This window comes from Brassica napus (genome assembly GCF_020379485.1).
Source record: "Brassica napus cultivar Da-Ae chromosome A2 unlocalized genomic scaffold, Da-Ae chrA02_Random_13, whole genome shotgun sequence".
NCBI classification, from domain to species: Eukaryota; Viridiplantae; Streptophyta; class Magnoliopsida; order Brassicales; family Brassicaceae; genus Brassica; species Brassica napus.
The window spans coordinates 20,068-36,228 of NW_026013932.1; the positions used below are offsets into that span (position 1 = coordinate 20,068).

Below are 16,161 nucleotides of genomic sequence, written 5' to 3' on the forward strand. Positions count from 1 at the left end.
AATGTTTGCCAAAATGTGGTCTCCCACGACGACTTGCTAAACCAACAACATCTCCATCATCACCTTCCTCCACCGTTTGATCTTATTTCTTTTATCTGTGATTTTTTGCCTCTAATATTTATCGAGCTAACTGGTAAAGATATCTTCTGTGTGTTTATCAAAAGAAAAAAAAAATTGAGAATTATTATAAACTATGATTATGTATCTGATACTTGTGTGACAAGTCAATTCAAACTTGATTTTCTATTATAAGGACATAGAAATACAAATGTGATCACAAATACAAAATTAGAAACATGGAATCTGATCATTATAATAACCTATTATTAAAACATCCATCAGCTTTGCCATGTTTCTGAAGCAATCTCTGAAAATGCCAAGTGAGGAAAACCTTCCCCCCTGCTTACTTTATGCACATTGCACTATGCTTGTAGTTAGACCTTGTGTGAAGTATACACCCTCAGTGATTGCACTCTCTACCGTCTGAAACAAACGGTTGAAGCAAGAACTAAAGGACTCGTCTTAAGAACACCAAAAAGGACAAGGACCCCTTCCTCTCTCTCTCTCAAGAGCAGACACCATTAACTAAGAACACTTTAAAACCCTCTCTTGTCAGGACAATCAGCTGCCCTGTGTCCTGAACTTCCACAATTAAAGCAAGCACCTCCAAAACTCCTAATTCACATACATCAATCAATCAGTTGATGCGGGCAAGTGTGAAGATTTTAACTTAGATTTGTTTGAAGCTTTAAAGAAAACTAACCTTTCCCGGGAAGGAGCTCTCCTGCTTGATGATCTTCTGTCACTACCACCACCAATCAACCAATCATCAGAACTTCCTCTAGAACTACCACCACCACGGGACCAGCTGCTTCCTCCACCACCACTGCTTCTACTTCTTCTGTCACTATCACCTCCCCAACTATCACGCCCTCGTGAAGAGCCTCCTCTACCTCCAAATCTTGACCCTCTAGAACCTCCTCCTCCTCCTCTAGGCATCCTGTCTCTGCTAGAGAACCGTCCATAGTTATCACTAGACGGTCCATCGTCTTGCAGCGGAGGCAACTACAATAAAAACCCAAAAGATGTCAAGTGTTGTTAGTCAAAAAGGGTCTTATTGTGAATATGTTATGTTTGTATCAAAAGAGTGAATACCTTTGTTATCATGGAGACACTGTTTCCTTCTGGCATCTCTTTCTCCAGTAGATCTTTCGCTATGTCCTCTGGTAGATCAAAAACAGCTCCTTGCACCTGATAATATATTAGCAGAATCAGAGATCTCTATAAGACTACAATTTTGAAAAAAAAAAAAAAACTGCTGATGTAATGATCATTTCAATGTTACTAACCCTCTCATCTGCAATCAAGAAGATTTTTCCAACTTCATCCGCAGCTGGACCGTAAACATCTGAGAGAAAACCAGTGACAGACCTCTCTGACAAGAAGCCTCTGGAGTTTGTTGAATCTCTTATCAATTGCAGAGTCACCCATCCCTGCAGTGGATGTTGAATGTTTACAGGACTCTCAAGAAGTACTCAAAAAGTATGAATGAGGATCAAACCTGTTCATGACTGAGGAGAGATCTAGATGAAGGTGGCTGAGAGAAACCGCTGAGGTGAGCCAGAGCTGCAGCTAAAGCATCAGTTCCTTTCTCCTCATGTAGTTTCTGAGCAGTTGCTGAGAAAAACTTTATAGACTCAGGATGAACACCATTTAGAGTAGACACCACTTGGTCTGCTGACGCTTCCAAGACATCTCCAACTGTTGGTGGGCTAATAAACTCAAATCTGCAGCCTACATCACGCTCCAGAGACCTCACGGTTCTCTTCTGACTACTAGAGTGCATTAGAATCGCAGAGCCTTCTTTTCCTGCACGCCCGGTACGTCCAGAACGGTGCACAAAGGTCTCTGGGTCATTAGGAAGTTCATAGTGGATAACCTGTAGAAGAGAAACGTCAGAACAAAGAAGACTTACTATGTATAGCTTCATATTGAAAACTTACTAGATCTACATTGGGGATGTCAAGTCCACGAGATGCAACATCAGTAGCAACTAGAACCGTGAACTTCCTTGGCGAAAACCGTTGAGTGTTCTCTCTCTTTGATGCTGAGAGATATCTCCGTGAAGTGCCTCGGAAGCTATACTGTTTGATAACGCTAGAGAGACCTCATCTGCATCTCTCTTTGTTTGGGTGAACACAATCGTCTTGCCACCCTTTGCATACACCTTCAAGTTTTTGAAAATAGAACAAATCAGTATAGAACTAAAGACACTAGGCATGGGATTTTAAAACCGAACCAAACCAAAAACCAGAACCAAACTAACCAAATTTTGTACCGAACTAACCAAATCTGAACCGAACTAACCAAATTTGAACCGAACTTATCCGAAATTTTAACAAATTTGAACTAAAATCTAACCAAAATCAAAAACTAGGATTTTCAAAAACCGAACAAACCAAATACCAAACCAAACTTTATTTGGGTTAATTCGGTAAGATTTATGTCAAACCGAATTAACCGAAACTACCCGAACTAACCGAACCCGAAAGCCTAAAAGACACCAACCAATCATCAACCATGTTTAAGGAAATAGCAAACTATAAGCTGAGTCATACTGTTATAAGGTCGCTAAGAATAGTGCGCTTTGATGTCGACGTAGCCGAGATTGCATAAAGTTTGATCCCCTCAGCGAGCTTCTCATCTTGGTCTCCAACCAGATCAATATTCAATGGACTGTCAAGATACTTCCTAGCCAACTTCTTCACCCAAGCAGGCATAGTTGCTGAGAACAGCATGCTTTGTCTCTTCTGCGGTAGATTCTCGAGAATCGACTCCACAGCCTCCTCAAACCCAACGGCAAGCATCTGGTCAGCTTCATCAAGCACCAAGTACTCAACTTCACCTAGCTTGAGGCTTCTTCCTTCTATCAAGTCAATGATTCTTCCGGGAGTTCCAACAACAACATCAACACCACGAGTGAGAGCACTCTGCTGGATGGTGTAGGAGACACCACCGTATACACAAACGGTGCTTAGATAAGGCGCAGACTCCTTGATCTCCTTCTCTACTTGCTTGGCTAGTTCTCGTGTAGGTGCAAGGACAAGGAACTTAGGAAGACGACCAGACTTCCTACTCATAAAAGAGAAAACCAAACATTTAGAAAACCATCAATGTAAACCAATGTTCTAAAAATCGGTCTAGGCAGCCGCACAAGCTAGCAAAGCCATTTTCTTAAAATCCAATTTATGTGATTCAAATCAGTTTATTGTTTTTAAAATCAATTAAAATCGGTCTAAATTAGTTTAATCAAGTAATAATGTTAGTGTAAATCCATAAATTTGTCTAATATTCTTTTAATCTAATTTTATAATTCGTCAAAATAATTTTACAATTAGACACAAACAACTAAAATATCTAATAAAATGTAAACTAGATAAAAAAAATAATTGGTTAAATCGATTTAAACATTTTAAATCGGTTAAAATTGGTCTAAATTTGTTTAATCAAACAAACATGTTAAATTGTTAATGCAGATCATAAATTTGTCTATTTTTTTGTATATCTAATTTTTTATAATTCATCACAATAACTTTATAATTAGACACAAAAAAACTAAAATATCTAATATAATTGTAAAATATATCAATATTATCGTCTAGTCACTAATCCTCTATAGAGCTACTAGTTACAGCTTAACAATATCTTGAACATTTGAGTAAACAAAATGAATGTAAAGCTAATAACAAAAAAAGACCTGAAAGCAGAGTAGTCTCCAGCTTGTTCAGTGAGGCGTTTGATGATAGGGATACCGAAAGCTAAAGTCTTCCCAGTTCCCGTCTTAGCACGAGCTATGATGTCTCGTCCTTGCAGCGCAGGACCAGCACAGCCCTCTTCAGACACAACACAAAACAGTATGTCAAATACAGATAAAGGACAAGACTTTAAGAGTTTTCAGAGTGAAAGGATGAGACTTTAAAACCTGAATCGGGAAGAGGTGAGTGATACCACGCTTCTCGAGAGACTCGCCGAGACGCTGAGGCAAGCCGAGTTTCGAGATAGCGAGCTCTTCACCATCGTCTTCTTCTGAGCCGTTGTCGGAAAGGCCGAGGCTTTTGAAGGCTTCTTCGCTGAGAACGGAGTTGGGAGTTGCGAGGCGACGGCGGAAGGAGTGGATGAGACGAGTTGTTCGAAGAGAGATGGGAGAGGAGAAGAAAGGGTTGTCTAGAGAGAGAGGTGAGAAACAGGACCTCTTTTGGGAAGTGGGTTTTGAGGTTTCGAGGTGGGGGACTTGGTAGTGATGGAACTCCCACCGTCGACGCCATTTTTGGATACTCGCCGGAGAGGAAGGGGAAGGATAAGGTGAGAGTGATGATGAGTTTTTGAAAGGGCTTTGTTTCTCTTATGTAATTTGTTTCTCGCCAAGTGGCGTAGATATGATGGGCCTTTTTATGGGCCGGGGTATGTATATTCAGGTCCATTCTGAGCTTGTATATTTTCTTGGGAAAAATTAGTTTCATTCCCTTGCTCATAAGTTTTTTTACCCCACGTCGAAGTATCTACCAAAACCCAAACTAAAAAAAGCTGAAATCGAATCTGTATCGCTATACAAAAATATCTGAACGGGACTTGTGAGCTTAGTATTTTAGGGTTTAGAAAATATGAAAATATATGAAATTAGTTAAATATGTTAATATTTATATATATCTAAGATAATTTAGATATTTTATGACATTCTAAAGAATTTTTAATTTGTTTTATTTTATTTTTATTTTAAACAATATTAGTTAGTTTAGATCATTTAACAATTTTTAATTAGATTTGTGAATGATTAGATTTGGACGATTTTATACATTGGTTAAAATCTGACCCGAACCGAATCCAGAAGAAATCGAAGCGAACCCGACCTAATAATATTTAATATTTAGTAAAACATGAATGAAACTTATAAGCATAACATCAAAATCTCAACGTCCAAATCAACTAAACTGAAACCAACTAAGCTCCATAATGTCCATGCCTAGTTACACAAGTTGTGTTATTTAATGTACAAACTATATAATAAAGAAAAAAATCTCTCAAATATATGTTGTTTATTAATATAAATATAGATGAATGTTTTTTCTTATATATATATATATAATATATATGATATTTTGTATATTTATAGTAGAAATGTTTTTTGTTTAAAAAATAACATTTTTAAAAATTGGTTTTTATAATTTCTCTACTTTAAAGACAAATATACATGTGAGCTATATATATTTCCTCAGTCCCACACTTTCACCACAACTTTGACAAGTTTAATACAATTTTTCTCTTGCTGATGTAAAGAGTACAGCTAAATAAAATGAAACTTGCCGACAAATGATGATATTGTAGTTTTATAAAGAGAAAAAGACTAGATAGCACTAAACGAAGTTTTGTTCCCAAAGTAGCACTCAAGGCTCAAAGTCACAAAAATAGGTTTCATTAAAGAGGTAATATATATTTATACCCCTTGAGTTAATTAATCCAAACCTTAGGTTTAGAGTTAAGGGGTGGGGTTTTGGAATTAGGGTTTAAAATTTATAAAAAATAAATACTAAAATAAAAATAAAAATTTAAAAAACAGTTTCAAAAAGTATTTTTCAATTATAAAAAAACTTGAAAAAATTAAAAAAAAAAATTTTAAATTTTTTTTAAAAATTTCGAATCTGAAAACATGTAATCTGAAACTATAAAAAAAATTATATTTTTTATTTTTTTATTTTATTTTTTTATTTTTATTTTATTTATTTATTTTTATTTATTTTTGTTTGTTTATTTAATTTTAAACCAAGGGTATTAGGGATACTTTACCCTTTAATGAATGTCATTTTTGTGACTTTCTCTTTCTAGAACTATTTTTGAGACATAAACTTCAAATGTGCTATTATTGACAATTGCCCTTTTATAATGTAATTTAGAATAATGAACCGTCTATTAAACTCACTGGATTTGGTAGACTCGTGATTCTTAAGTAGAAAATTAAATCATTCCAAAAATAAAATAAAAAAACGGTAGAAAGCGAAATAATTAATCAAGTTTGATGTATACACAGGCTGGAATAGATGGACGTTGATTGGATTCCAACTCGTTGATCTAAAACATCTTAAATTTTTTTTATCTCTTTTCGAAACTTGCTCTGCTCTGGAAAGCCCATCTCCTCCTAAAAGCTTGCTCCTTTCTCAAGAAAGGAAGGAAAGGCTTATCAAACCCTCATCTCCAAATCCACAATCTTCCTCAAATTTAGGTTTTTTTTTTTTTCTGTTACTACGGTTACATTGCTCTCTTCCCCATCTCCAATTCACACGAATCATCGAACCCACCACGTAAAGTTACCAACTTTGGTATCACGATCACGGATCTTCGATTCATCAACCACAACGTAAAGTCACCAACTTTGCTTTTCCCCCTTAGATCCGTCTCAGTTTGTTACCCAAAACCTCTCCTTTTGCTTGATTACATAGTTGTTGATAGCGAGATTCGCGTTTTGTTGTCCTGTTTGCAGAAATGGCGATTCGATTCCGTTTTATATCTCAACATTGTGGCGTTTCTGTGCACTGTTGGAGCCATTGCTCTTGCAATATTCCACATCTATAGGCATCTCTTGAACTACACGGAGCCGACTTATCAGAGATATATTGTACGCATTGTCTTCATGGTCCCGGTTAGTACTCTCAGCATCTCTAACCTGTTGACATTGCTTAGTTCTTAACATGTTCTTGATTGGTTTGCTTCTCCTCACTGTGCTACAGGTGTATGCCTTTATGTCATTCTTGTCTCTTGTCCTCCCTAGAAGCTCCATCTACTTTGATTCCATACGAGAAGTGTGAGTCTTCCTAACACTCTGATTGTGCTTGAGAATTGAGCTTAGAAGTGTTAACTGTGTTTTACTCTTTAGTTTGGAGTCTCTTTGATTAATAAATCACAAAGATCTTATTTAGTCTAAGAATGCCTAAGATCAATGTCTTCTTAAATTCGTTGAGATCACCAATGATCTACCGAAAACAAGGAACAAAGAAAAGTCTCTTAACTTTTATTAATCAAATCATAAAACTCATCAACTACATAAAACCATAGCCTCAAAAACTATATATAATAAAACATAAAAACCCTAAAACAATAAAGATAATTATCTAAATAACTAATAAAACAAATAATAAGATATTTGGAAATATTCCAAATACTTATCTACATCAAGAATTGAGCTTAGAAGTGTTAACTGTGTTTTACTCTTAGTTTGGAGTCTCTTACTAGTTCATTTTTAATGTCAATGGCCTTGTGACATTAATGTTTCTAATGAATTTTTATTGGTGTGTTTCAGTTATGAAGCTTGGGTGATTTACAACTTCCTATCCCTGTGTTTGGCTTGGGTTGGAGGTCCAGGAGCAGTAGTGCTCAGCTTAAGCGGCCGCTCTTTACAACCATCATGGTGTCTCATGACTTGTTGCTTTCCTCCCTTAACACTCGACGGGTAAGTTTACATTTATCTAATAGTATCTTGAGATGTATACTAACACATGTGCCATGTTACAGGCGTTTTATTCGGAGATGCAAGCAAGGTTGTCTGCAATTCGTAATCCTGAAGCCTATCCTGGTGGCTGTCACACTAGTGCTTTACGCGAAAGGGAAGTACAAGGACGGAACTTTAACCCTGACCAAGCGTATCTCTATCTACCATCATCTACACACATATCCTACACAGTGGCTTTGTACGCGCTTGTGCTGTTTTACATGGCGTGCAGAGATCTGCTTCAGCCGTTCAATCCGGTCCCAAAGTTTGTGATCATTAAGTCGGTGGTCTTTCTAACTTACTGGCAGGTACATTTTGGCTTCAACTCTTGGCTTTTTGCTAATTGCTATCTTCCAGATATATTTGTTTTTTTAGGCATGCCGGTTTGGTTAGTTTGGGTTATTCAGTTAGTTCGGTTCATCATAATCTTACCGAATTATCCAAAATTAAGTTTGGTTCGGTATTTTGTTAAGTTCGGTTTTTGAAAATCCTACCGAAGTTAGTTGATTTTAGATTTTGGTTTAATTTGTTAAAATTTCGGATAAATTTGCTTAATTAGGTTATTTCATTTAGTTTGTTTGAAATTGGTTATTTCGGTTCGGATTGTTGGTATTGTTTGGGTATAAACTTTTTTAAAGAAGAAAAACCAAATAACCGATTACAGAACCGAAAACCAAAGTTTTTCAAACAAAAAACTACTAACCGAACCGAACTAACTTTGGTCGGTTCGAAGGTTGGTTCAAAATCACAGGCCTAGTGTTTTTTGCTAAGTTTGTTCCGTGACCCTCTTCTTTGTACAGGGTGTTCTAGTCTTTCTTGCTGCAAAATCTGGATTCATAAAGACCGCAGAGGAAGCAGCTCATTTTCAAAACTTCATAATTGTGTGAGATGCTTATTGCTGCAGCATGCCATTTCTATGCTTTCCCATACAGGAGTATGCAGGTGCCAACGTTGGTGGTTCTCGCAGTTTCTCAGGGAGCTTAACACATGCTGTGAAACTAAACGACTTTTACCATGACACTGTTCACCAGGTTAACTAACTAACTCATGTTGTTTTGTGATTCAAATAATTTGGTTTCCTGATGATTGGTTATTATTACAGTTTGCTCCTACTTATCATGACTACGTACTCTATAATCACAACGAGGGTGGTGAAGGGGACAAAGAAGTACCGGTCGAGAACCTTTGTGCCAACTGGCCAAGAGATGGATGCAATGAGAAAGAACAAACCAGTGTTTGCAAACAAGATAGATGGTGTTTCGGTTTCAAGTAGTCTATCTTCAAATGCAAGCTCGCCGAAAAGCTCCAGCGTGACATCTGATCCTGTGCGCTCTGAAGCTGTGAAGTCTTCTTTGCTCGTTGACGCCTCGGATTCTCTTGATACAATGTATGATATGACGCTCATTGACATTGATATATCTAGTTTCCCAAGCAATGTCCCCTCAGCTAATGAAAGTGGGCCTAGATAGGAGCAGAAGAAGAAAAGATGTAGAAAGCACCGTTTAAAGGTACAAAAAACGTGCTCCTATGAGTTGGATTCGGATGAATCTTCTCAGGTGTGTTCTTAGTTGGAAGATGTTAGTAGAAGACTTGAGGATAAATGAAAAGAGCTTCTAAACCAGTTTGCATTTACTATTTGTAGCTTTATATGATGAGTCTTCTACTTGCATTCTCTCTTGCAGCATGTTTCATGTTTCTTGTGAATTGCTTAAGCAGCCAGAAACGTTATTCATATACGTGTAACTAGTTGAGTTGCAGAATCTTTGGAAGTTTACATTTTGTGTGTTCCATGGCGTTTGAGAGCATTGTAAGGCCTTGAAACTGTTTCAATGGCTAAGGTTAACCAACCACTTATCATAATTTGAATTAATAAAAAGTTCAAACAAATTCTTTTGATAAATTTTCTTTTAGCACTAATATTTTAAAAATCATAGATCTATTGGGACTGATGTCTTTTGCATTTATCCTCTCTTCTATTCATGTTGCCAAATGATTACACAGCTAGCACTCAGTGGCTTCTCTTCATTTAGATATATAACTTCTTAAACAATCATTGCACATGGCTCTCAGTTTTTCCTATAAACTATAACATCAATTATTTATTATTTTCTCTCTATGTGACAACCATAGCCACATAGGTCATGTACATGGCAGGTGCAGTCTCTCTCTGACTCATGTGGTTAAACAAGAACTTCAAAACTTTCATAAGACTTGGGGATTTGTGGTTTTTAATAAACACAAAGCAGGAATATAGCCATGTGGTTTCAGAATCTTTCCCTCACTCTCTTATCATTTTAATGGAGCCCCTTTCTCTCATCAATCATCATCCAATGTTTTTTGTTTGTATTACTCAGCTGTATCTCATTGCTTTCATTACTCATTTAAGTACTTCCTTACTCTCAGTCACAATCTTTGAAAATATTTCCTTCTCTCTGTTTTGTACATCTTCAAAACAACAACAGTAAGCTCAAGATGCTACAGATTATTGGTAAGACCCGGTCAAGATCAGCATGCCGCTACCAGAAGCTAAGTCATCATTACGAGAAGGCTACCACAAGAGCTATACGACATCACGAGGGAAGAAAATAGAGGGTAGGTCAAAAGGGTTTAGACTAAACCGACCAAGGAAGCTGGTTCTTAAGGCACTTGTTTTGCCAAGAAGTTTCTTGAGCATTTACTCACGTATAACAGATAAAATGAACAGAGAAGGTTTCTATTTCAATCTTATTATCTCTTCTCACTGGGGCTTCCCTATATTGTTAGAGAATAAGCTGAGGTTTTGACGTTTGTGACTTTTGTATAGACCCAAAAAGAGATCAAAAAGAGAGGAATGATGAAACTGTACCCAAAGGCTACTTATAATGTTAAACCAAATGCTTATGATGGTTCGGTCTGTCTTATTTTTTCCATGGTTCAGACTTGACATCAAGTAACTAGCGAGTCCTCTCTACTTTCTTGAGTTGCTTAGCAACATTTTTGAGAAAATATCAAAAGTATATGGTTGGTTGGTTGCTCAATAATGAATCACTCATACTTGGTCCACAAGCTTTACTTCTTGTCCCGCAAGTTATCTTTGATACACTAATACACAAATCTTATATTAGTAAGCCAGACAGAAAGTGTCTAAAATTTAATGTTAAGTGTGTATTCAACTGATCATGGGACTGAACTTATGTATATCTTCATTATACAGAAGTTCATGTTACGAGCAGCTTCTCAACAGTTCACACTTCATCGACCATAATCTCACTAAGACATGCCACAGGTCATGTTGATTGCAATGTTTAGTACATTATATGGCATTTTGTATGGGATTAGTCGTTGACAATACAAGAGATAGAGTAGTAAGCCCACTTTAAACATATTATTTAGTATAATTGCTGGAGATTAAGCGTGACAGATAAAGCATCAATTAAAGAAGAGATAAAAGGCAAGAAGAGAGATAGCATGATAAAGGAGATAACCACTTTACAGAACATAAAGACTTTACAAAACAGAATGTGATGATTTGTGACAACCACCTTGTGTTTTTATATGTGTTATAATCAGAAGCAACACATTTAAAGATTGAAGCTTGTCTGTAAAGTAAAAAAGTTTTTTTGGGTCACTTTTAAGGGAATCAAGAAGTATCATTATAAAGCTGTAAAGGGTATAGCATTTTCAAGAAGAAACCATTTTCAAGAAGAAACCATATCTGAGAAGGACAAGGCTATATGAGGAGTTTGGTGTATAGGAAGATGTGGTGGATTGTTCATGGAAGGAAGAACAAGAGGAACTTACACACCGCGATTTTGAGGTATGTTTTGTGAAAACATGAGCTTCTGATTCACATAATTTTCAATATTAGACATGGAGTTTAAAACAAAAGTGTTATGATTTGGTAGAATAAGAGTATATGTGACTTGGGGAAAGACTTGGAGGATATACTAAAGGGGAGACTAGAGACTATAGAGGAGGAACCTGAAGCGGAAGAGCGAGAGTGGTTAGGAGAATCTCATAAGCCAATGTTGTTAAGGCTAAGATGAAAGTGGAGAAGGGAAAAGCATAGTAAAGGCAAAAGTGAAGAGTGGTAAAGTGTTTTACATGTTGTGTGTTATTGGTTTAGCCTCTAAACGTGGTTTTAATGATCTTGTTCTTCACTAAATCCTAATTTTTTTTTCATCTTCTTGACGAACGTGTATATATATGTGTGTATTTTATCTCTGTTACACTTGTGTAATATGTAGTTTTGTGTTCATTCTTGACATTTACTAAATGAAAAAAGTTGAAGTGATGAATCAACCATGCATCAACTAATAGTATTAACTTCTAAAACTCATGAACTTCACATAGTATATAAATTTTTTTTTAAAAGCTTTAGGATTGATATGAGTGATGTTTCAAATATCAGCTAGTATGAGATCTATTTTCCTAATTATAGCACTCTTTTTATTCTCTCTTCTTACGATTCTTGCAACAACCGTAACCGAGCCACGTCCAACTCCTATATTGAGACATGACAACCAAAGCAGCGACCTCTTCTCTGCCATTTCCGACATGAGAAGAGAATCTTACTATGGTTTTGTCACCCTTCTCCATGTCCTCAACGATACAAATGTCTTCAAGAACCAATAGATTATTTTCTTGATGCCTAACGACGAGGATCTGTCTCATGCAGACTTGAGTCAAGAGAGTCTTGAGACGTTTATCCTAAGACATAGGATTCCTGCTTGGCTTGGGATCAACCACATGCTTCGTTTCCCGAACAAAACACTTGTTCCTTGTAGCATCCCTGATAAAATGTTCACCATTACAAAGTCTGGTGGGTCGGGACTTTTTGTGAATAATGCGAGGATAGTTTCTCCTAATATTTGTCAGAACTCTCGCATATCTTGTCATGGAGTCAGCAACATTATCACATTCATTGAAGCCTCCTTTTCAAAAGGAATGTTAGTCTCACTTAGTCTAGGCACTTGAAGCTGTCTCTATGTTTTCAGAAAATTTGGAGGGTGTAATTAATGTTTTCAGAAAATAAGAGTTTGTAGATTTCTCAAAGTCATGTAAAAAGAGTTGCAATGTGCCCATTAAACTCTATACTATCTTGTTGCAAATTTTTATTTCCAAAGAAATTGGTTGAATAATTCATCATGTATGTTCATAACTGGTTCTCATCAAAGATATGTTGTCAGAAACCAACTTCGGTCGGGACAACAAAATCAAATATGTATCCATGTTGTGTTTAATGGCAATTGGTTAAATAGAGAATGGTAAAAGTTCTGGCTTAGAAGATTGTAATACATATATCCAGTATAGATTTTTTTCATTTTTTAACATGGAACTATTACTACAAATATAAATAAGTACCTATAAATATTAATATATCTTTTGTCGGCCTATAAATATTTACTATACCTTTTGTCGGGGTAGTTTTATTTATATCGATGTATCTCAAAAAATTAGAAATTTGCACTAAATTATTTTATAAGAGATTTTTAATGTGAGTTTTGTGATTTTGAGATATCTATACTATTAAAAGGAAAGAGTTTTAAAAATCTACCTATGAAAAGTTGTTGGACCCTTTCATTAGACTAACTATTTTTTTGGGTCTCATCTTATTTTTCTTCAAACTATGCAATATTTTTAATGAAATCATTTATTGCTTCTCATTGTTTAGGAAACTGAATATAAATGATATTTATGAATATAAAATCTATGTTACATGGAAACGGAGCGGGTACGTGGAAGCGGAAGCGTATGGAAGCGCAGAAGCGAGATTTAAAAAAAATTAGGAAGCGGGTACGTATGGAACGTATAATATATATAACATATATAAGAATTTTTTAAAAAAATCTAGAACAAAAATTATATTTTTAAATTTAAAATAAATCATTATATATTTATGATAATTATATGATTTCATATTAAAACTGTGAAATACACATAAATTAATTATTATATAATTATTTTTATTACTTTAATTAATTGACATAATTTTTGAATATATGATTTATCTTTAATAAATATCTCATGCATAAAGATAATTTATATATTAATTTAAATTGTTTTATTTTCTATTCAATCTATTCAATACTATTAAAATTTAGATTTTATATAAATTAAAATTAAAATTTTATATTTTTATTGATATAAGATATTGTGTTTTTTTTAAAGAATGGAAGCATGATTCCAAAACGGAATCGTAAGCTTCCAACGTGTTTTTTAAAGAATATTTTAGAAGCGTTTTGGAAGCAAGATTCCGTAAGCTTCCACAAGGTTCCGATTCCGATTCCGGTTCCGAAGCGGAAGCGTACCTCCGATGAAGCTTCGTGCACGTAGATAAAATAGACTCTATGAATTCAGTAATATTTTATTAAATTAACTTTCCGTAAATTTTTTTATCGTATTTTTTGAATATGAAATTTCACAAACCAATATTGCATTCTAATATAGTACTACATATAATAAGAAATGTTGTTATGAATTCTACGTGTTGTATAAAACATAGGTTTCTAAGACAACCCTTTATCATAACATATATATATATATATAAATATATATATATATATATATGTATGTATAAGTTTGTAGACAAGTGTTTGAGCACGATTTATAACATCTGAAATATTCTTTTTATACAAACTTGCATAATATATAGGCCTTTATTTTTTACATATAGATTCAGTAATATTCTAAAAGAATGCATTGTTAATAAGTGCTAACCTATTTTACCAGCTACAAATTCATATCATGTAAACCCAATTATTATTAATGAAAATTGATGATGAAATTTAAATAATGTATATACAATATATATATAATATTAACTGACTTTTATACAATTTATATATAAACTTACTAGAATTGCAAAGCATCCTATATTTATATCAAACCAAATATTTCATATAAAAACAACTAATTAAATATAAATTTTAACACTTAAGTAAATAAAAAATCATAAATTTAAAAATATATTAGAAGTTTCATTCATCTCTAAAATATTATTGAAGATTATTTATTTTTCTACCAGGTCAACGAAATGTCGGGTCAACTTGATTGCGGATTTTTTCGAAGTTTACATGCTTTAAATTAACGAGTTTTCATTAATCTAAACCAGTTTAGGTACAAGTCATCATTTTTATCGGTTCGACCACGGATCCAAACTCGATATAAAAATATTGTTCTCATCTAATTTAAAATAATTTATTTAAAATAATAGACATTGAGTCTAATCAAACCTTATAATGTTTAAAAAAAATCAAACGATTAAAAATATAATTACATTAAATAACTAAATAAAAATAATAATTTTATTTTTTGATATAATACAATTTTGTCACATAATAATGGATAACAAGACTAAAATACTAATTCATATCATATATTTTTATCAGAAAAATAATCCGCGCTTTTAAACGCGGGTCAAAATCTAGTTCCAGTGTTATAATTTATATTATTTTGTTGTCAAAAAAATAAATTACATTATTATATTATATTGGATTATTACTATCTTTTGGATAATTGGAAAGATTTGACTCGAAAAAGAATAAAGAAAAAGACCAGCGATACCGTATCTATTAAATTAAATTGTAAATTAATAAAGTCGTTAATTAATTAATTGAGAGAGAACAGCGACAGCGAAGGTTTCTGATTGGAAACGAAACCGAAGTGAAGCCGTGTAGGAGACAGACAACAGCAAACAAACAAACAAAAAAAAAATCAAACTCCTGTTTCTCTCAATTACTCAATTTCTCATCGACCATCGTCCTCTCCTTTCGATTCCGATCTTCCTTTTTTTTTCTGAATTCGAAACGGCGTCTGGTTAATGCCTGGAAGCCACGGGGAGATTACGGTGGTTGAACAGAACAGAGTCGATAACGACAACAAGAAGACAAGGAAGAAGAAGGAAGAGGATGATTCTGAGAACGGGAACCAATTAGTAAAGCCCTTGATTTCAAAACCCAGGAAGCAATTTACAGACAGGTTCAGAAGAAACACAAATCACGTTATGGGTCGTGTAAAGGAGGATGCTTTTCTGGATGAGACCTCTCAGAAGAGAGGAGGAGGAGGAGGAGGAAGAGGTTCTCCTTCATCTTCAGCTCGTGATATGCTGAGAGTTATGTTGGAGAACAATGATTACTTCTCTGACGAGTGCAATCCACATCGATGATTACTTTTTTAATTTGTTGTTGCTCAATTTGTATAGTACTTTTTTCTTCATCTTCTGGTTAAGTCAATCAATGCCTATGAGTGTTTTTCTTATGATGATATCTAAAAAAATAGAAGATTCTTGTCTTAACAGAGATTTTTTTTTAAAAAGCAAATTCTCAACACAACTATCATTAAATGGGAAGAAGAATCAATAAGAGTTTCTAACCCAATCTCATTCTCTCTTCTCACTGGCTAAGATTTTGACTTTGTATATATAATATACCAAAAAAAGAGATCAAGAACAGAGGAATGATGAAACTGTGACAGCAAGTGGGAAGAGCGAGTCTTTCTACTTTGTTGAATGCTTAGCAACTTTGTGAGAAAGATCAAAAGTATATGTTTGTGTTGGTTGCTCAATAGTGAATCGACTTTACATCACTCATATTTGGTCCACAAGCTGTACTTCTTGTCCTGCAAGTTATCTTTGATACACTAAT

The 16,161-nt window shown here is 34.5% G+C and overlaps 1 protein-coding gene and 4 pseudogenes across 1 annotated transcript; 4 read left to right on the forward strand and 1 right to left on the reverse strand.

Annotated features, from left to right (window-relative positions):
- Nucleotides 1-224: 224 nt before the first annotated feature.
- Nucleotides 225-4,325, reverse strand: LOC125593955 (annotated as a pseudogene).
- Nucleotides 4,326-5,952: 1,627 nt separating this feature from the next.
- Nucleotides 5,953-9,424, forward strand: LOC125593952 (annotated as a pseudogene).
- Nucleotides 9,425-9,919: 495 nt separating this feature from the next.
- Nucleotides 9,920-10,320, forward strand: LOC125593953 (annotated as a pseudogene).
- A 954-nt stretch (nucleotides 10,321-11,274) lies between these two features.
- On the forward strand, nucleotides 11,275-12,493 carry LOC125593954 (annotated as a pseudogene).
- A 2,417-nt stretch (nucleotides 12,494-14,910) lies between these two features.
- Nucleotides 14,911-15,812, forward strand: LOC125593957. Its single transcript, XM_048770300.1, has one exon. It carries the CDS (start codon nucleotides 15,339-15,341, stop codon nucleotides 15,681-15,683), a length of 345 nt encoding a protein of 114 aa, XP_048626257.1. The 5' UTR covers nucleotides 14,911-15,338; the 3' UTR covers nucleotides 15,684-15,812.
- Nucleotides 15,813-16,161: the final 349 nt, after the last annotated feature.

Coding starts and splice junctions, on each gene's coding strand:
- LOC125593957 (XM_048770300.1), top strand. CDS start 15,339: ATGCCTGGAAGCCACGGGGAGATTACGGTGGTTGAACAGAACAGAGTC.